Source organism: Dryobates pubescens, chromosome 9 (assembly GCF_014839835.1).
Source record: "Dryobates pubescens isolate bDryPub1 chromosome 9, bDryPub1.pri, whole genome shotgun sequence".
Classification (NCBI taxonomy): Eukaryota; Metazoa; Chordata; class Aves; order Piciformes; family Picidae; genus Dryobates; species Dryobates pubescens.
The window spans coordinates 23,916,130-23,936,862 of record NC_071620.1 but is presented as its reverse complement, the minus strand read 5'-3'; the positions used below and the strand labels follow the sequence as shown (position 1 = coordinate 23,936,862).

Sequence of the window (20,733 nt, the reverse complement as noted above, 5' to 3'; positions counted from 1 at the left end):
TTCTAATTTTTAATAAGTGTTCAACTTACCTGGATTCTACTAGCAGCAAAACTACTGTAATTGTGCAGTAATACCAGATGTATCATTTTGGCCAGCAGATGTGGATGAAGTTGTATTTTTTTGGGTACTTAAAAAAGAAAGTAAATTCTTGTACACAGATAGGGAGTTTGTTTCTTAAGCCTTAAAACAGGAGAACTCTTCTGTAACAGTGAAGTCCATTTCTCACTGGTTTCTCTGTAAAAAGTACAAGTTAATTTCTTTGGCTTTTGGTTTAGAATCACAGAATCAACCAGGTTGGAAAAGACCTCCAACATTATTAAGTCCAACCAATTACCCAACCCTAACTAATCAACTAGACCATGGCACTAAGTGTCTCATCCAGTCTTTTCTTAAACAACTCCAGGAATGTTGACCCCAACACCTCCCTGGGCAGCCCATTCCAATGGGCAGTCACTCTTTCTGTGAAGAACTTCTTTCTAAGATCAAGCCTCTTGTTCTGTTGCTGGTTGCCTGGGAGAAGAGACCACCTCCCACCTGACTACAATCACCCTTTAGGTAGTTGTAGACAGAAATAAGGTCTCCCTTTATTCCTGTTTCTCTAGGTTATATTTCAGTTGTAGTTACACTTTTCTTGAGGAGAGCAGAAGTGAGTGGTGATATAAAATGTGGGGGTTAATTCAAAGTCTTTCAAGGACACATTGGAATTTATTTTTTATTAATGACATCAGGTATCTGTACCCATGGCAGCTTCTCTATATCTTGAAATCAAATAAAAGATGTTTCTTTGTTAAGGTCATAGTTTAGTCTTACTATTTAAGGACTTCCCTTAGAATCACATGAAACAATTGTTTGGGTCATTTCAGAATAAAGATGGGTATTGTTTAAAGAGCTCGTCATCATTCCTCTCTTTTGTGGCTTACCAGAGCTCAAATTCCTGAGGCCTGTTTTGTCATGCAAGTTTAATGACAGAAGAACCCCAAACCTAAAGATTTGTGATAAAAGGTATAGCAATGAATTTATCTATGAAAAAAATGATGCACATATAAAGGCCTCAGGAAAAATAGGCTCAACAAACCTGACTTTATTTCTGTCTTAGACCTCAAGGACTATAATTCCTTTCTATTGCTATTGTTCATGATATTCTCTCTGCTGCCTAGCTATGATAAGCAGTTACTGAGCCCTCACTCCACAAAGCTCTCCAGCTATAGAGGCCTTCATCTGCAGCTAGTGCATCATAGACATTGACCTCTGGATTTTATCATATCACTCTTCAGAGTGAAACTAATTTTTCCACTGATTAAAATTCCGTTTCTGTTGTAGATATGCACACTGCTGCCAACAGGTTTATTCTTCAAGCTGTACAAGGAACAAGGATTATGACAAAAGGCTGTTAGGGAAAATAAGATATATGGCACAATTTCCACAATAGAACCAAGAAGTTGTCATTAATCGTTATTTTATTTCTTGTTATGCAGCCCACTAAACACACTGGTAGTGCTATTTAATGTCTTTCCCTTTCTTCACAAAGAAGAAAAAGGCTGACTTCTTGGCTTCACGCTCCTCCCAAGTTCAGAATCTGTGATCATTCTTGGCAACCCAGAATCTAGCCCAAAATCTGATTTTTTTATTTTTTTTAAATGGATGTGACACTTTTGAAATGAGAGTGACCTTCTCTTTCACCTTCTGTCATGTATCAAGTTATAGATCATTATGAATTGACTTACACACCTCTTTAGCATGCTTGCTAAATGGGCTGTAAATTTTTCTATCCAGGTGAATAAATATCTCAGATACAGCTTTTCATGTGATGGGGCCACTATTTTACCTAGTATATTTCTGTACTCTGCCAAGCTGTACCAAAGTTATAAGCACAGAAACATAGCAGTAGCAGCAGCTCCTCAGTTTATCTAAAAATTTAAACTGAGGTTGGGGATGAAGGGTTGTGTTTCCTAGCATGTTCTGGTCAGGAAGGATGTTATTTCCACATGTTGCTTCTTTGGCTTGCACAAGGTTGTTATGCTAAGTGTTGATTAGCAAGAAATTGGCTATCTTAAGCAGCTCCCGAGTTTCCTATATCTTCCTTTTTTCAGCAGTGTTGCTACACACTAACTGGGGGAAAGGAAAGTACTCATTTAATAAATGAAAATAAAACACTGGGTTTTTTTATGACAGGAAAATCTTTCATCCTGTGATACTCACTAATAACAAAACCCACTTCAGTGTACGTCTGTTACTGAATTGAAGGCTTCCCTGATAGTACAAATGCAATGTAAATGTGGGTTTGCTTTCATTAAACTGAGAATGAAGGTGCTAGATAATCTGTTATGTGTCATGGGGGAGCATCTCAAGTGATCTTTTTCTTCTCTCAAAGTTCCTTAGTAATGTGAAAACTCTAGAAACTTTGTTAGAATACTCTTAATCTCAAATGTCTGTTGTTCCTAAAGATCTTTGTATTCACCTTTTTATTCTTTTTGACTTTCATCCCTTCCTTGCACTGACTTCAGGAAATTAGAGATTTGTATCTTACCCACATAACAAATAGTTTGTCATCTTCAGCTACAATATATTTCAGCTGAAGGAGGGAAGCCTGAAAGGAATATTTATGTCTTTTTTTTCCCCCTTCTTAGCATAATCTAGGAAGTGTAATTGCATGATTACATGCAGGCGTCCTCCTACCACATCCACAGCCTATCTCAAACAGACCTTAGTTTACTCAATCACAGGAAAACAATAACAGGAAAATCCATCTCAACATGAGAAAAAACTTTTTTGCTGAGAGTGTAACAGAGCAGTGGAATAGGCTGCCTCACAAGGTTGCAGAGTCTCCTTCTATAGAGATACTCAAAACCTGCCTGGATGCATTCCTGTGCTCCCTAAGTGGTCGTGCTTGCAGGCTGTGGGGTGGGTGTTGGACTCTTTAATTTCTGGAGGCCCCTAACATTCTATGATCATTCTTGATGGTCTGCCACAATACAGCAACCATTCCAGTAATTCTCTGGGTAGAGTTGTGCAGCACACTGTCTTGGTTCATTAATATTGAACAGTGTGAATGACAAGGCAACTTCTACCATGCCTTAGCCACCATTTGAGAAAATTCACTGTAATACTCTTTGGGGGAAAATACTTTTCTTCATTCAGGCAATTGATGTTATATATTTATGAAATATAAAATAAAGGATCAGGCAAGTGTCCTTTGCAGTAGTTTCTTTTCTAACCTCTATCAGTCCTTCATGCCCTGCAACACTTGAGCTGTGTAGCTGCAGTCACTGGGCTCAGCTATGCAGAAGATGCCAGAAACCATTAAGACCTTCAGCGAAGGCTTAGCTGAGATCACACATGCAGAAGCAGAGAGAGCTCAAGTGTGGAGACAGGGAGTACATAATAGGTCATAGTTGCTTGTGCTCTCTACCCCCTAGAAAGCAGCTAGTTCTGTCACCCTTTCACACATGACCTTGAAGAGGCTACCACAGGCACAGCACATGCATTATTGGCAGTGACGGCCTTTCCAGTGCACACAGCTTGGCCTCTCTGGGCACACTCACACCACATATGAATACAGTACAGCATCCACTGTCACTGGCTTTACTGCACCTTCCCTGCATGTGTGTGTGTGGTACCAAAAACTTACATCACCCCTACAAGGACCCTGGGGCAGCACAGTATCTTGAGAAAAAAGATCTTCCCCCATAGCTGGTGATAAATCAATGTGATTGTGCTAAAAATACATCACAAGAAAGACAGGGAAATGTAGTACTATGTCTCCTGTTTGGTTTTTTTATTTAATTATCTGTCATTACTGGGCAGAATAGCAAAACCACATTAAATATTAATTTATCTGCAAGTGTAATTTCTAGTGCTTTATATGCATCAACACAGCATGAACATACATACAGCTCTGGTTTCATCAGCTGACTTTTAGTAGTCCTTGGGATTGCAAAAGTGTAAATACTCAAGTTTAAAAAATAGTTATATCCCCACATGTAGATATGTGCAAAAGTTGTGTTTAGTAATTCTGATACATTTGATACATTATATGTAACTTTGTCCCTCAAATAATGTAGTAAATATCCTGTGCAAAAATTACTCATTTGCACAATTTGTGCCAACTGGAAAGAGACAAATGACTTTGTGCCCTTGAACATCACAGGTTATTCATTAGTAGACTTCCTGGTGTACAAAGCTAATATCTGGTGTGAGGTCAGATTTGACTTAGAGTATATATTTCTCATTTGTTTCCAAAAAAATTCTGACAGTGCAAATAATTGAATTCTGAGCTTTCAAATGAGAAACAGGTTTTAATATATTTTATTTGAGCTGACAAGAAATAATTTCTAGCAAGAATGGTGATTAATATGGAGAAAAAAGGGAGAACTGAGTTACATGTAGTGAAATCAACCTACTGGTTTAAAGGTAGAAAAGTATTTAAAAATTAATGTCACAGCCTTATAATAGTGTCATTTAAAGAGACTGTTTCTCTAGAAGATAATTTTCCTGTTGTTTCTCAGCTGCCACTGGATTTTGCTGCTAAGGTGGATATCGCTTTTAAGCTATGTAACTTCTGCCCAGTGCAGTGAGTTTCCTATATGAGCAGCTTAGTGGTTTTCGGTAACTGCTCATGTGTATTAAATGGTCACACTAGCTTTCCACTTTGGTGTTTGTTCTGCTTTAATGTAGAAAAGGATGGTGTTTTGCATTGTCAGTAGTAGTAATCTGCCCCCTAAGCTATATGTAATTTTTTTAAAGTTAGCATAAATTAAATGATTATTGATACCTTCTGAAAATGAGAGATTGTAGGTCTTTCCCAGTACAAGTATTTTATGTCATTTCACTTGTAATTAATTAAATTAACCACTGCAGGTCTAAGCAAGGAATTGATTTGGCTCGTGTTATCTTTGTATGTCTGATAGATGCTTAATGCTACAAAACACATTTTTTTATCTACATAAAACCCTAACCCAAGGCATTAAAATGTTTATTTCATATTGTGTCATGCAGTCTGGACATGTCACAGGTTTTAGAAAACACATCCCATTAAAAAGTTGAGGCTTGTTCCTGACAGTGGTGAATCCCTGTGTATGTATAAAGCAAAACAAAATATACATTAATAAAAAAATAGAAATAAATAGACACCAAATTTAAAATTTCATTTAAGTGTATTCCACATCTTACTTTTGTGTAAAAAAGCAAAATTAAGACCTTGAATTTCCTTCTTTTAAGATGTTTTTATGCTTTCATGCAAGTACTGTGCATTCCACTGGAATAAAGTTTCTCTTTCTGGTAAGAGTGGGGTTTGTGCAATGAACTACTTGTTGTAGAGGTTTAAAACACATGGCCCATTTTGGATATCAAACTAGGTTTATTTTTATCAAAGCTCTGTATGTAATGAGAGGATGGCTGTATGGCTGGCTGGCTGCATACAGCACTTGGTGAGAAGCCAGAAGCTGTGCAGTTGAGAGACTTGTCACACAGGCCTTTCAGGGGATGGAGGGCTCATTGCCTTGAATGATTTCGTTTTCTAGTAGTGTTTTACGGTGGTTATTTTTTTTTTCATGAGAAAAGAGAGAATACAGAGAACTGAGCAGGATGTGAAAAAGGAAAATCTCCTCTTCCCAAGCAAATGCCCCTGAAGATGTGTTCCTGCTCACTAGGCTTCTGTTCCCACCCATGAAAATGAATGCAGTGAAAAGTGGGTTTGTTATGTCAGCTAGTTAAAACACTGTGATTTCTGCCAGTGCTGCAGCTCTGTAAGGAGTGTTGAGTAGGAAATTTGATTTTTCTATGAAGAATCACATGACATGCTTGAACTGAGAATGACTGTTTGGTGGGTGGATGCGTTCATGCACGTACACATTGATGTTATAGCTTCAAGTGAGGCAGTTCTCAAGTATTTCACTGGTTGCTGATAATCTGATTTGTACTTTCCAACAGTGGGATGGTGTAGGACCTCTCCCAGACTGTGCAGAACCACCCAAAGGAATCCAGATGCTGTGGCACCCTTCAATAGTCAAACCCTACCTCACACTTCTTTCTGAGTGCTCAAATCCAGACACGCTGGAGGGGGCAGCAGGGGCACTGCAGAACCTGGCTGCTGGGAGTTGGAAGGTAGGAACGTTAATCTGATAGTATTTCTTCTTCACTTCAGAAAAAGCCCTACAGATGACAGAAAGTTGGTGATACAAATGTAAATGTATCTGATAAGTGTATCTAAATACTCCTTGTAGTGGAAAAAAATCTTCAGTTTTCAAAACACTATCTGCAGTCAAATTTGAGGTAATAAATTTTAAGTCCTCTGAATTGATACAAATAGCCATATCATAGCAAAAGTTAGCATAGAGCAGCGAAAATCATCATTGGTCAAATCAAGCATGAAAAATTACCACTGAAAACCAGCATCCAAATGAGGAGAAGCAGCTTCTTTATGAATCTGAGTGACAGAGTCATGAAAAATGAACAGAAAATACCACCAGTGACAATCAAATGAAACTGTGCTGTCACTGCAGAAACTGGTTGACATTCTGTCTCTTAAGAGAAACCAGGCCACAGCAGAGCAAGATATGATGTGAAAATGCTGTGGTACCAGCACAAATAATTTTTCCATGTACTTTATTTTTAATAAGACATTGTTAAAATATGTTGACAATATGATTAAATCCGTACAATCAACAAGGAAGTGCTCAATCATGACACTCTTCTAGCCAACTGTATTTTTCAGCTGTATTGCAAAGCTCCAATTTTCTCTCTTGTGTTGTTGGCAGTAAATTCAGAAACCAAAAAGGGAAAAAAATAGGTTATTACATTTTGAAAATATTTCCAAATTTCTAAATCAGTGAAATGCAAGACAACAGTTGAGCCTGGTTTAGTTCATAGGGTAATTCCTTCCTGATGGTAAACTGCCTTGATCGAGTGCAAGTATTAACTACCAAAACCTAGTGTATAAATATAATGCATTGTTTTAAGTAAACTATGAAAACACACAAGTATGGGGAAATGCAGTTATCAAAGTTGTGTCTCAGATGGTATCCTACTGTGTTTTAAACAGTCGGGCATTCATATGCGATATGCAAATACTAATTTAATTCATTTTGAAATGATAGCCCTGACACTAATAGATTGAGCTATTTACCTCATAAAGTTTTATTAGAAGTTGAGATGTCACTTTCAGTAGATCTTCAGAGGCATGATTTTTTGTGATCACTGTGTGCCACCAAACTTATAAAATGTCTTTGACTGTTGCATTCAATAACATATGACATGAGTAGCAAAGTATCTGTCCAGTGATTCTTGGCCTACAAAGTGCTACACATACACTGTGCCTGAAAATCATTACACTTTTATTATTCTCATATTGTAGACCACACCTTATTGTGTAGTCCTGGCACAGAAACAGAAGAAATGTATGTTATCCATCTGGGAATGGGTGTAGTCCTTATCCAAATGAGAAAACAATGCATGGATATGTGCCAGAACTTACAGGAGTGCTAAAATCCAAACGATGCCACTTCTCCAATTTCTGATATATCTGTATACCTGTTATCCTTTAGTTGGCAGAGGTGTGCAGGGAGACGGTGGAAGGCTCTGCAGGGCTCCTTGGTAAATGCCAGGTTAGAAAAACTAATTTGGACTTTAATACTGTCTGTGTTGATACCATGGGAAAAGCTCAATTGTTCTTTTATTGTTCTATTTTTCTAAAGATTCACTAATTCCATTACAAGTGATGTGCAGACACAGAATGAATATCCTTAATTTCACATGCCATTCTATCCATTTTTGTGAGGGGAATAATCCTCTTTGGGGATTGCATAAGCATTGATAGTTCCACCTTTTGACCTCTCATTTCCAGTGATGCAGTCTTCTGGATATAAAGTGTCTGAAAGAAAAGGCAGAAACTCTTAAAAGACTGTAATTTTTTTTTTTTTTTGATACTCCAAGTAATTATAATTATATAAAAATAAGATTTTTTTTTATTTTATTTTATTTTTACTTGAAATCTTTCAAGAAGAACTGTATGATGGGCTGAAAGAGCGAAAAAGAGCAAATTGCATAAGAATTAATATTAATAGCAATAGCAAATGTTCAGGTTTTTTTTTTTCCTGCCAGCGTTTTTTTAATGCCTGAAGAATCCTAGAATATATGAGGCACCTGGCACACCAGGCGTGCTCACACACTCCCGAAGAGAGGTCTATTCTGGAACAAAAACATTGCAGTTGATATACTTGCATAGTTCTTTCCTAGCTGCTTCACCCTTTTTGTTCGTTTGGTGTAAAGCTGGCTAATCCTATTGAGTGTCCAGGTAACATTTTTAATATGAACGGTGCTTAGCCAATGCATTTATGAAGGGAAAAGGGGCAGATAAGAGAAGCCTGATTAATTTTGGGGAAAAAAAAAAAAAGAAAGAAAGAAAGAAAAAATGTGTAGGCAATTTACATAAATGCCTGCACTAGAATTAACAAATACGTGTCTAGCTCCCCTACAGTGCTTTCAGAAATCTCAAACACAAAAAGAAAGCAGAATTATGTGGCTTTAAGGATTAAACAGCTAAGAGAGTCTGAAAGTTTTATTTCAGGTAATATAGTTTCCACTTGATACATACACATAAAATCAGCACATAGATCAGGGGCTGGGTATTGGAAGAACAACTAGTCTTCATATAAATGACTGAGATAAAGAAGGCATTCAGTACCTCTGCCTTTTCCTTATCCTTCGTTACTATTTCCCCCAACATCCAATACAGGATGGAGATTTGCCTTAGCACTTCTTTCCTTATGAATGTATTTATGGAAACATTTTTTTGTTTTCTACAGCAGTAGCTAGATTAAGTTCTAGTTGGGCTTTGGCCCTTCTAATTTTTTTCCTGACATTGCCTCACAGTATTCTTGTAGTCCTTCTGAGTGGCCTGCCCCCTCTTCCAGAGATCATAAACTCTTAAGTTTTTCTCCTGAGCTCCAGCCAAAACTCTAGAGCTCTTTAGCCAGGCCATTCTTCTTCTTCACTGGCTCATCTTACAGCACATTGGGATGGCCTGTTCCTGTGCATTTAAGACTTCCTTCTTGAAGAGTATTGTGCCTTCCTGGACTACTTTGCCCTTCAGGACTGCCTCTGAAGAGACTGTCAGACACATTTTGAAACAGGCCAAAGTTTGCTCAATGAAAGTCCAAGGTGACACTTCTGCTGATGCACCTCCTTACTTGTCCTTGGACTCCTTAACATCAGGATCAAGTTCAGCTCTAAGTCTTGTATTTGCATGAAGCTGTAGCATACTTTAGCTAGTTCTTTCAACCTTCTTCCCCTTTACTTTCGTGTTTGATTATAGTCATCAAGCTCTTTGGTTAGACAACTGAATGTTCCCATCTCTGATCCCCAACAGGTACAATACCCATGTGAATGGATTTTATAGACCTTCCTGATCTCTTGAGATGGCTACATGTCATCTCAGTCTTTTTTCCTTAGACAAGCAACATTTATGTTCTTCATTTCTTCCTAGAGAATCTAAATTTCATGGGAACAAGAGCTCCATTAACTAAGTTATTAGATAAGAAAACTGAAAACATTAAAGGGACAAATTCAGTCACAAGGTCAGTACAGCTACTTCAAAGAGTAGCTTGAAAAGAGTTTTGAGCTCCTTACCATCCAGAAACTTGCCAATAATGAGCAATTATTGTCTAAAGCAGCAGGCATCTAAGTTATTTATCTTCCTCTTATCAGGCAAGGACATATTGTGGGTTCCCTGCCAGACTTTTCTGATGATTCCAGCTATTTTTGCATATTAATCATTTGGAGTTTGGGGCTGTTGCTGAAGAAAGGTTTTTTTTTTATTCAAGTTTAAAAGATTACATTAACTTTCTCCAAAATATTAGTATTATGAATCCTTGTGTGATACAATGGGGAAGGCTGCTTATAACGGATCAAGTAACCAACCAAAGTTTTAAAATAATGAATGCTTTATTCTGTCGGGAATTCTTACCCGGGTAAGAATCATCCATGGACATATGGTGTCATGAATTAATACAGGAAAAAAATATTGTCTTGATAGAAAGAAAGACAAGATTCAAGTGACTGGACAATAGTCAAGCAGCAAGACCTGCTGCAGCCAACTTCTGTGTCACAGACATCATGAGGACATCCACATGGGCATCAGTTTGTGGAATGGGAGCACAGTAGCTTGTGGTGAATTCATGATTCAAAGTAATCCTTTGTTCTACCCAGTCAGCTTGCTTCCCATGAGATGTGTCAAAACTGAAGTATTTGATGGTGAGATATTTTGGAGGTACTCTGATAACTCTGGTGTCTACGGCAGGAACATGAATCCATTCCAAATATCAAGTGTATGCAGTGTTGATATTCATTGTGGAGGAAGGGGGAGTTTTGGTGGAGTATTTTCTTTTTGTGCTGGAAATGTCTTCATTTTTAGTTTGGTCTATGTAGTGATTCTTCATAGGAGAATAAAGAAAACCATTTTAAACACTCAAATGAATTAATTGCCTAGATACTTTTCAATTATTCTGGAAAAAAAATTAAGTTTTATCTAGGTTAATTACTCTTATGTTGAGTTCAGCCTAATGTAATCTCAGGCCCTATAGGCATTCAGTTCTGGAAGGGATCCTTTATAATATTAACTGTGACAAACTGAAAAATAATGTTCTGGTTTACTGTATTTTTGTACTGAATCACTACTACAGAAATAGAAAGGGAGCTACTAATGAAAGTGGACATAGAGATTCACTAAATACCTTCAAAGTGATGTATAGTAATTATGCCCCCCAAATTCATTTATCTGTAAGGAGTATTCATGCACACATTGTGGCTCCTGTGCCTGTCTATGATAATTTAGTTGCGATCTGATGGAACAGTCATAATTTTATTTCAGTTTTTGGCTCCTTGTTTTCTAAACTGTTTACTGTTCCCACAGGAGCCCTTTCTCGTTACAAACTGAACAGTTATTTGATCATTGACGCTTCCACTGATTTGTAGAGTAACAGGATGATTAAACATATTGGCAGAGTGCCTCATTTACCTACTGACAGGCAACAAACCCTTTGTCTCTTCTGTTTTATGATTTTTCATACTTTTCTTTCATACTTCACTGAGCTCAGATTAGCAATTGACCTGCAATGTGTAAATGCAGGCACATTTCACTATGGCTTTAGGCAAACAGAAGGATCATCAGTGTACACAAGAGCAAATCAGTTTTTACATTTTGTGTGAGACCAAAATTGCTGTTTTGAGGCGCCTCAATTTGGGCGTTACTGAAATCTGCAAGTGAAACATAATTGCTTGCAGGGATTTGTCCTAATTGGCAGCTTAAGGAAAGACACAGACATTTCTTTACCACCTTCTACATGGAAGGTTCTCCACAGACCGTTGAAACAATTAATAGACATTTCTGTGTTTCTGCCTAAGGTGCATGACTTGAAAATGCAGATTGAAATGATAGCAAATCACACATTGAAGAGTCTGCAGGCTTTTCTCAAAGCAGATGACATCCTCTGGAAAAGGAGAGCTGGGAGAGGGGCTAGAAATGCACGAGGGAGAGGTTTTGTAACAGTTTTCTCTCTTTCTCCCATCTTTTTATGTGTGTGCGTGTGTATTACCATCTGTAAAACATTATATCAGTATTTTGTCCCCTATGAAAACTTTGAAGCTGTATTTTTAACTATTGTGATCAGACTAATTGATTCATTATGGATGCTGGAGGCTTGCATGTATTTTTTTCAGTAAGGAATTTGTATTTCCTTTTTTTTAATACTCAGTTATTTCAGTGTTTCTCCCTCTCCTTAGGGTTAAAGGAAAACATTCTTTGTTTTAAACTTCTGTTTTGGAATGAAAATACTACAACGCAAGAGGACTGTTGTAAACCTAGGTTTCAGAAAACAAATACTTGTGTTTTCCCTTGGTAGCCAGCTGGAAATAACCAAAGGAAAACTCTTACTGAGATTTTAATGTGGAGTGTTTTATAATAGAGTGAATAGTCTATAGCATCATTTTGTATTCTCTCTGATACTGAATAGACACAAATACTTATTTAAAACCAAACACCCCTACTGATTCCCCATATAATCCATATTGGAGACAGTACCTCTGTGACATACTTCCATAGAGAATGACAGCGTCTTTCAGTATACAGTCTGCTAGCTTGACCTCTCATCTCAACTGGACAGGCTCATTTCTTTCTCAGAATAGTCTCACTGCTACCATGAACTGTCACTGTGACAGTCACTTTGTAATGGCAGCAGACTCGACAGAGGCCTGCCCTGAGATACAGTGATGGGAATTTTTAATTACAAAGACCTATTGCTTTAAGTACTTCCAGATGCAGGTGGGAATATGTCTAACAGGCATGTAAATACATGTTTTGAAAAGAGGAAGCTTAGAAAGATTAATTTAGTGTTTTCATCACATAGTTTATAATGAATATCCCATTAAAATCAAGGCATACTTTGTGTTAAGCTCACTAATCCTTAAAATGTGTTTCAGTTTTTAATCTGATGGTCATCCTATACACTGGTTCTAGAGGGGAGGCTGATGAAGAGAGCATAGAGTAAGATAGATAGATCAAGAATCCTGCTACCAATTCTCTCGCCTAATAGCTATTTGCTTTGCTGCAGGAAATGATGGCACATTCATGTTTTAGACATATTATGTTACTGTGCTCAGTGATGCCAAGAACCCCATGTCCCATTTATCTGACTTGAAAACTTATCATCACCATTATCACTTTTCATCTGCAGTGAAGTTCAGCCAGCTTGCTTTTGTTATGCATAGTTACTACAGAGGAGAAATAATAAAATAATGTTCTTTAAATGCTAATTTCTTCTCCTTTTTCCAAATTTCCCCTGAATGATGTCACCTGGAATGAATTTGCACACCAGATGTTGCAACATTTCAGCCCTTTCCTTTCTCCATATCTAATGTTCTTATCGTAAAATATCTTCTGGCTTTTGCTATGCAGGGCACATGTCTATAGTATAAAAAGATGCTTGCTTTTAAAGTGGGCACTCAACTGTGGTAAGTAAAGGCCATACACAGAGGTTAAGCATGGTCTGCTGACAGTGACCATGCTTACCTTTTTCTAATTATGTCATGGATTTTGTTTTTACTCTGCTTATGGAGCAATGCTATTGTGATGTAACTGTTCTTGGCGTAGTCATGAGGTGTTGGGTGACAGGTTGGACTTGATGATCTCTGAGGTTTTTTCCAGCCTTACTGATTCTATGATTTAAATTCTTTTTGTCTAAGAAAGGTTTGTCAGAAGAGAAGGGTTGTCATGATCTGAAATTCCTAAAGCTTTTCACCCTAATTCCTGAAATATTTGATGTATTTCTAAGGCTAAGGCCTTCCAGGAATTTGTCTTCACCTTCCAGGTACAATGGCAGGATAAGTGCCTATGCCATAGCACTGAAAGAAGGGAGAAGCTCTGCTTCAATAAGTTCCTTTCAAATATCAGTGCAAGGTGCATGAATGTGGACCTTATGAAAATTCCAGAGAACAGTTCAGGATGTGGGAAGTAATATATACCTGGTAGATGGCTTGTTTTGTAGGAGGCTGTGCTGAGAGAAGCTGCACATCCTGCAGGTGTCCAACTACCTCAAATTTGACAATAACCATAGATCTTAAAACCACAAGGTCACAGCTTGGTCTTATGTTTTTTCCAAGTTCTGCACCCAAAAGTGAGATGAAAAAAGTGTAGTTAGTCTTTCATTCTTTCAGATGCTGGGAACCCAGAGCTGTGCAGCATTGGGTAGATCTCCTAGTCATGCACACTGCACAGATCTCACCCATGGAGAGGTTCACTGGCTTCAGAGTTTCTAGAGGTCCTGCAGGGTTTTCTTAGAAGTAAACAGTTCTAAAAGGATATTGACACAAGAATACTGTGCATTGCTTTGAGATAAAGACAATTGTTTTGCTTTGAGATAAAGGCATGGGAGTGCTGGCATGACCAGCTGCTGAATGGGAAATGCCTAGAGGCTTCTTGTATATGGTTAGCTGCTGGGTATATCTTGCAGTGTGGTACATGTAGCACAACACAGCACATACCTGCACCTACGTGAATCTCTAACTCCTGGTTAAGACCACTTGTCCTGGGTTAACACAGCCTGCTTTCATGAACCTCGTTCTCTTCCCCCCCACACCTCTCCCCCAACACAAAAAGACCTGTGGGTTGAGATAAAGAGTAGAGATAGAGGGTTTTACTAGAAATGAGATAGCGATAATACAATTCACAATCACCTTAGCCCATTTGCAGAAAAGCACAGCAAACTGCAGAAGCAGCAACACCTTACCCACCCCAGCCAGCCCAAAGGAAAAAGCCCAACACCCCAAACACCAGAAACCAAAAGCAGCAAGTGCAAGAGGAAGCCTCTCATGTTACAATCTGAACTTCAAGCCTCCTGATACTTTGCTTTAACCAGCATTTTCATTTTGAAGCTGGCATGACAGCAGCATGGTATTCAATATCAGCAGCACATGTAACTCAACCCATGACACCACTATAGATGCCAGAACCAGACATTAAGTTGTCCTCTTTTGTTCTTTTTTAACAAGTCAACAATCATAACAGCATTTCCATGGGTTTAGATCAAATAGTTCTTATAGCAATAACAAAGAAATACTTAGACCTCTTGGACATGTTTTGTAATGAAAATATTTTGTAGTACAATTTTTGTTGTTTTAGTAGTGCAAAAGCATCATGAGATTTTGCATAGGAAATGCTGATGCAAAGCAAGTGGTCTGCATTATTTGAGCTGTGAAAACATAGGTGGGTGGACTGAGAATGAAATCAATTAATCATTTAATTTCTGTGACACCAGAAAACATTAGTGCAAATTTCCAAATCAAGTGGCTGCCTAGCATCATAAGTGAAATTGTTTCCCCTCTAAAGAGTTTGCATCTACTTAGGTCTTTTACTTGTTACTCTGTGTCTGTTGTAATCTCAGAAGCCTTGCTTGTGGTAGTGATTCTGACTTTCCTCTTCCTGCTCTTGCCCATGTCTTTACAGTGGTCGGTGTACATCCGTGCTGCTGTCCGCAAAGAAAAAGGATTGCCAATCCTGGTGGAACTGCTTCGAATAGACAATGACCGTGTGGTATGTGCAGTTGCTACAGCTTTACGAAACATGGCCTTAGATGTCAGAAATAAGGAGTTAATAGGTATGTTCTTTCCAAACAATCTGTGCATTTTGTGAGATTTGTGATGTGTGGGTGCTTTTTTTTCCTGTTTACAGCAGAATGAGCACAATGAAAACATTTTTTCTCACAGTTCTAGCACAATTTCTTTAATTCTTTCTCTAATGTGTCATATTCAGATTTTATGTGATAGCTTAGTGCTGTATTACAAGGAATTGTTAAAGTAATGAAACATCATGCAATATTTCATGATCTGTCATGCTGTAATCTCCATAAGAAAAGGAATGGCTTTGTTCTGCTTTAGCATTTCATTCCTAGGCTGGCAATAGCACTGGTATCTTCTAGATCAAGACTCTAATTAGAGCAGCCACTGCTAATCCTCAGATTGCAAGTAATTTTGGGGTCATGAAGTGAAAAGTCATAAAGATTTTAAGATGGTTCTATGAATTTACTGATTAATAGGTGCAGCAAGAGAACAGGTAGGTAATTGATTCACAAACACATGCGCACTTAAGGAAGAGAATAATAATTTACGTGAATCATTGTTGTCCCTGAATTCTGATGGTATGGTAAGCAATCATCCTGGGTCTTTTGGATTCTTTTTGCTTGATTTTAGTTAGGATTTGGTTTATATCTGCAATTCATCCAAATACAGAGGATCATTGAACTATTATTTTCACGTTCCATCACTGAAAAGCGATCAATTCCTTGCCTTCAAACTATTTCAACAGTCATGACAAAACTGTTTCGACTTCTGTACAGTAAGAGCATATTTTTTGGTCATTTTTGCTAACTTGTTAATTTATCATTACAGCATACTTCTTTTTCTAATTATAGAATTCCACAAATGGATAACTTGATTAGAGTGTTTTATTGTTTGTATCCAGTGCTTTCTCAGGGTTAGTGCTCCATTACAGCAGTGCCCCAGAACTTGTTAAAGCAAAGCAATCACTCCTCTCAGGTATTACACTAACTAAAGAGATGTTACTGATAAAATGTAAAGCAAACACAGGTAGAGGTTGGTGAATAGTGTAAATCTGTTGTGGTTGCCCCAGGACTGAACTCAAGAATGATGCCTAATCTGTGACACTAGCCTGCATTTTCAGCTTTTGCTCATGTTATAATTGATAAAATTGGCATTAAATTAGATTTATTCTATGTAATGTGTTCAGCTTTCAGGAAGCAGTGTATTGCATATATGTTTTTAGTGGTTTTCTATTGTTCTCTAGGAATTATAAAGTAGAAATTACTACTGAAGCAGGTATAATAGGGCCATATAGCATCAAACCTTTTTTTTTTTTTTCCAAGTGTCATGATCCCACCTCCACATTCAGTCTACAGCATGTCAGAGTCTATGATTTCACATCTTGTTCCTTTGTGGCACTTCATCTACAGGTTTCACAAACCACACCCTTACCTTCTATAATCTCTTACCTCTGCTTATTAACATCACAAAAAACTCTTTGCACTTGAATTTGTAGAGTGTAGACATGAATTAGACTATACGTGGTTGCCTTTTCTGAGTTTTCATGTTTAGTTCGTAATTGAAAGCTCTATTTCCTTCCCAAACCTGCACACGTGAATTGAGCTTAGTATGACATGCCAATCAAAATACTGGGTAAACTGTGCATAAGAAGTTTGCACAACCTAAACATTTTAATATTTTATTAAATTCTTGAAGAACAGGTGATATAAAGATGAATTTTTAAAAGGTGGGAAAAGTCTGTTGAAAATAACACCTCATAAAAGTATTTATGTAGCCAACTTCTAATGGCTGTACAGTGCTGCTCAGGTTCTGTGGAATTGTACTTCATGACTGCAATACAAATTTGCTGTAGTTTAAAGTCCAAACATGCCGATGTGCCAGGGAAATGATGACTATAATTCCTGTACCATTTCAGCTGTGATCTTTATATGTTAATTTCTTTGGCTTTCATCACTGAACTTCAAAGAAGCAGTAATAACAGTCATTATTTCTCTTGTTCCTGAATATTTTTTAGCAAATAAGTCATACCATGACACTGATTTTTACAAATGCTTAACACCTGAAGTGGTCAAGGATTTCAACTCATGTTGTAGGCAGTCCTTTTCTGTGAATATTAGAGTTTCATATATTCTACAATGCCCTAGCTGTTATGGAAAGGAGAACTCAAAAGGGGCTTTTTCAGGCTAGTTGCTCAATCATCTTTCTGCCTAGGCAGAATTGGCATCCTGCTTATATTTCTTCTTTGCAGTTTTTGTTTGTGTATCATAGTCTCGTGGTGACAAACTCTACCCCATTAACTAGAATTTCCTTCTTAAGGTAAACTTTTTTATAGTTGAATTTTCCAACTATTGAGAGATGTATATATACACGCACACACATACATATTAAAATGTCATAAGTCAAATTGAGTTGGCTGGGTTTTTTTAATGCATCTTCAAAGCTTTCTTTTCAGTGGTGCTGTGATTCTCTTGCCGACTGACAAATTTTTACTGAAATGGGCCAGAGAATGAAATATTTCTTTGTGCTGCTGCCAAGCATCCCATAAATCACTCTTGAGACATCTGGCAAATATATCAGAAAGCTTGCTAAAATTCAGGCTCACCTGTACAGAAGTACAAAACAAACAAAACCATGTTTTTTTCAGATGTCCATGAGTTTCTTTTTGATTTCATGGAATTGACCAATCTGTTTTGTTTTACTTACAGAGCTGTCAGATGTGTTGTTATATTGCTAAAGATTGGTGCCAGGCTTCTCTTTTAATTTATCCAAGCCAAACAGCGTTTTCTTAAATTATGTTTAGGTCTTCTTCCTGGGTTTCATTTCAAGCATGCTTTGTGTCCTTAAGAAGACGCTTTTTTTCTACTTCTCCACCACTTTTGTGTTGTGCCATGTGTCTCCAGGTTGAGACAGCAGGCATATTCGTCTTTCTCTTTCCCAAAGTTAAACTACATTCAGACAAACATACAGTAAACCTGGCTTACTAAGTACTTGTACTAGGTAATCCCACACGTAGGTTTCCTCCCTTGGGCATACTACTCAGTTACGTTCTTGGATACAGTCAGATCACATTCATTTTCCACTTGCCTTTCAGAATCCTCATCTGCATGAAATAGTACCCACTCTATGTTGCTTCACAAGAGTGCACCCCATGAGAAGGTTTATCAGCCTTTTCTTTCTCTCAGCCATGCCACAGCTGAGAAAAGTGGTACTGTGGATCTTGAAAAGACCCACTACTGATACTGCCTGGTTTGTCCATCTTTGGTTTCAGCAATCTCAGCTGCGTAACACCCATGTCCCTCTGGTACCCCAGCATCCACCTGCTTCTTCTCATGTGCTCTGCAAGCATTTTTGAAGGCTTGCTTTCCTTCTGTGAATCAGTTTCTACCTCTGCTGAGCTACTCCACTGGACCATTAGCTTCACCCCCCCATCCCCACTAGGTACCTCTGAATTGGCCAAAAATCACTTACTTTTTGCTTTTGAATGTTCCTTTAGATAGAAAAAATTTACTTTTTCCCCCCACAGGTACTCTGAGAGCTTTGTTGATGACCTCTGTGCAGCTCTGTCTTCCCCAATTCCATTCTTCTTCCTTTACCATTCCATCTCTCAAAAATAAAAAGGGGAAGGAGGCAGGAGCAGAATAACAAACTCACCTTTCTGTATCTCTCAGCACTATGTAAGTGACTTAATTGAAGATATTGCATTATTCTCCCTCAGGAATGTAGTTTTTAACTTGAGGATTACCTGACACTTTAAACAAACTCTCTTTACCTCCCTAGAGTCTCCCAGCAAGCCCTGGTGCAGCAGCTTCCTTTCTTTCTATTCCCTCTCACCACTCTGCATGTGAGGTGGCTTTCCAAACCAAGATTCTCCATTTGATTCAGGGAATGAGCCAGCTTCATCTTTCTTTTGTCTGAAGCAGCCAACAGTTTTGCTCTCTGCTGCCATCCATGACCTCTTTAACAAAAGAGAGTATTAAATTCACAGTTAATTGAAAACTATGTGACTTGTTATTCTGCCTACACCAGCAGGTACAAACTGTCCCTGTCAGTGAAATTTTGAAAGGAAGAATCTTTATTCCCAAAATTTGCATTTGCATTGTTCTTGTATATACATGACATTTACCTTTGGTTTTAAATTACAGTTATTGTGGCATTTTGAAGTGCAGTAGCTGGTCTTTCAGAAGAGTTAAGCTGAGTTTTAAAGCTGACCTAGATGAGAAATTTGTCACTATTCCTATGCAGCAGAATATGTACAGTACAGGACTTGCCCTCTTGGAGTGCAGTTTGGAATTTGTATTAGTATTGCATTTCATACTGTGTACTGATAAGTACAAAGAGTAAGGGCTTTGGAGTGAATGCAGAGTTGAAAATAAAATTTCTAACATTTAGATGCACAGTTGTGTGCTTAAGATTCTAAGAGTTTTACCTTATCCTGAAAGTGCTTATTAATGTTATTCTGAGTCAGTGCTGACTGAGAGAAATATTGTAGCAGTAATTCAAGTGCACCATTCTTTCTCATGGTTTCTTGGCCTGAATTATTATAGTTAAGTTAAAAGTGGTTTTAGAGACTGGAAGTACTTTAACCACTCACACTTGGGGGGGGTGGGGCAGGGAAAGGAGGACAATTATACTAAAGTTTTTTGTCTGTTTAGGCTCTAAATTCTAGGGAGTTTGATGGGTTAAACTGAAATGTTGTAATACATAACACATCCTGCTATCACTGTAAATGGGTGATTCAGGTACGTGAAGTTAACAGTACAATTTCTGCTGCCTTCACGAGGTTTTGAATCAGGTTCTGAAACAGGGCTTGCTTTAGGGGTCATTTTTAAATAAGTATGCCTGAGCTGGGGCTTACAATGTGTCAGTACTGAGTTATTATCAATTCACTATACGTGTGTTGGTAATGCTGTTATAAAATAGACACAAAATTCGAGGATAGTATATCGTGTATCAATGAAATTGTTTGTAAGTGTGTGTTGGAACCTGCTTAATCTTGCTGGATGTCTAAAAGTTCATTGTCTGATACAAGATACCTATATTAGACTCTCTTATAGTTAACTGATACAGAGAGTCTCCTAGAAAGTGATTTATTTCACTCATCATGCAGTGCAATGAATCTCACCCTGTATTACTGTCTCACCATTGCTGAGCGATTAAAAAATTCTAGGGAATGTATATATTGCCATATATATATATGTATGACTTGCCATCTCGTGACCAACGTGGATCTGTTTGGGAGCTTGAAATAATTAGTGTTTGCTTCAAAGTTTTATTGCTAAACTTAAGAATATTTGATTGAAATCTGTATCAGTAGTTCAGAACTCTAATATTAGAGAGTTAGACTCACAGAATAACTTCAGGTTGGAAGGAACCACAGGAGGTCATCTTGCCTAGCCTTGGACTCAAAGCAGAGTCAGGTATGCTATTTCAGAGTGTGATACTGCTTCATATTTGGAAAGATTAGCTTTCAGCTGTTGGGCTGAAAATACCATCTGCAGCAAGTGTTTGCATTCTCACAGTGGAACATGATTTTTCTAAAACATAAATAACTACATGGGGTTCTCCTAGAATGTGGCCCCCTTTTAAGACGGTAACTTTGTTCCAATATTAGGAATAGATCAAAGTGGA

General features: G+C 37.8%; 1 protein-coding gene across 7 annotated transcripts in view; it reads left to right on the top strand.

The window, feature by feature from the left end:
• The window catches only part of CTNND2 (catenin delta 2), a 576,017-nt gene that overhangs the window by 494,459 nt on the left and 60,825 nt on the right, over nucleotides 1-20,733 (top strand). For all 7 annotated transcript variants that reach the window (XM_054164400.1, XM_054164398.1, XM_054164401.1 and 4 more), the window contains 2 exons: nucleotides 5,929-6,102; nucleotides 14,993-15,143. In XM_054164400.1, the coding sequence (XP_054020375.1) occupies nucleotides 5,929-6,102; nucleotides 14,993-15,143 (325 nt within the window). The remainder of the gene's footprint in view (nucleotides 1-5,928; nucleotides 6,103-14,992; nucleotides 15,144-20,733) is intronic.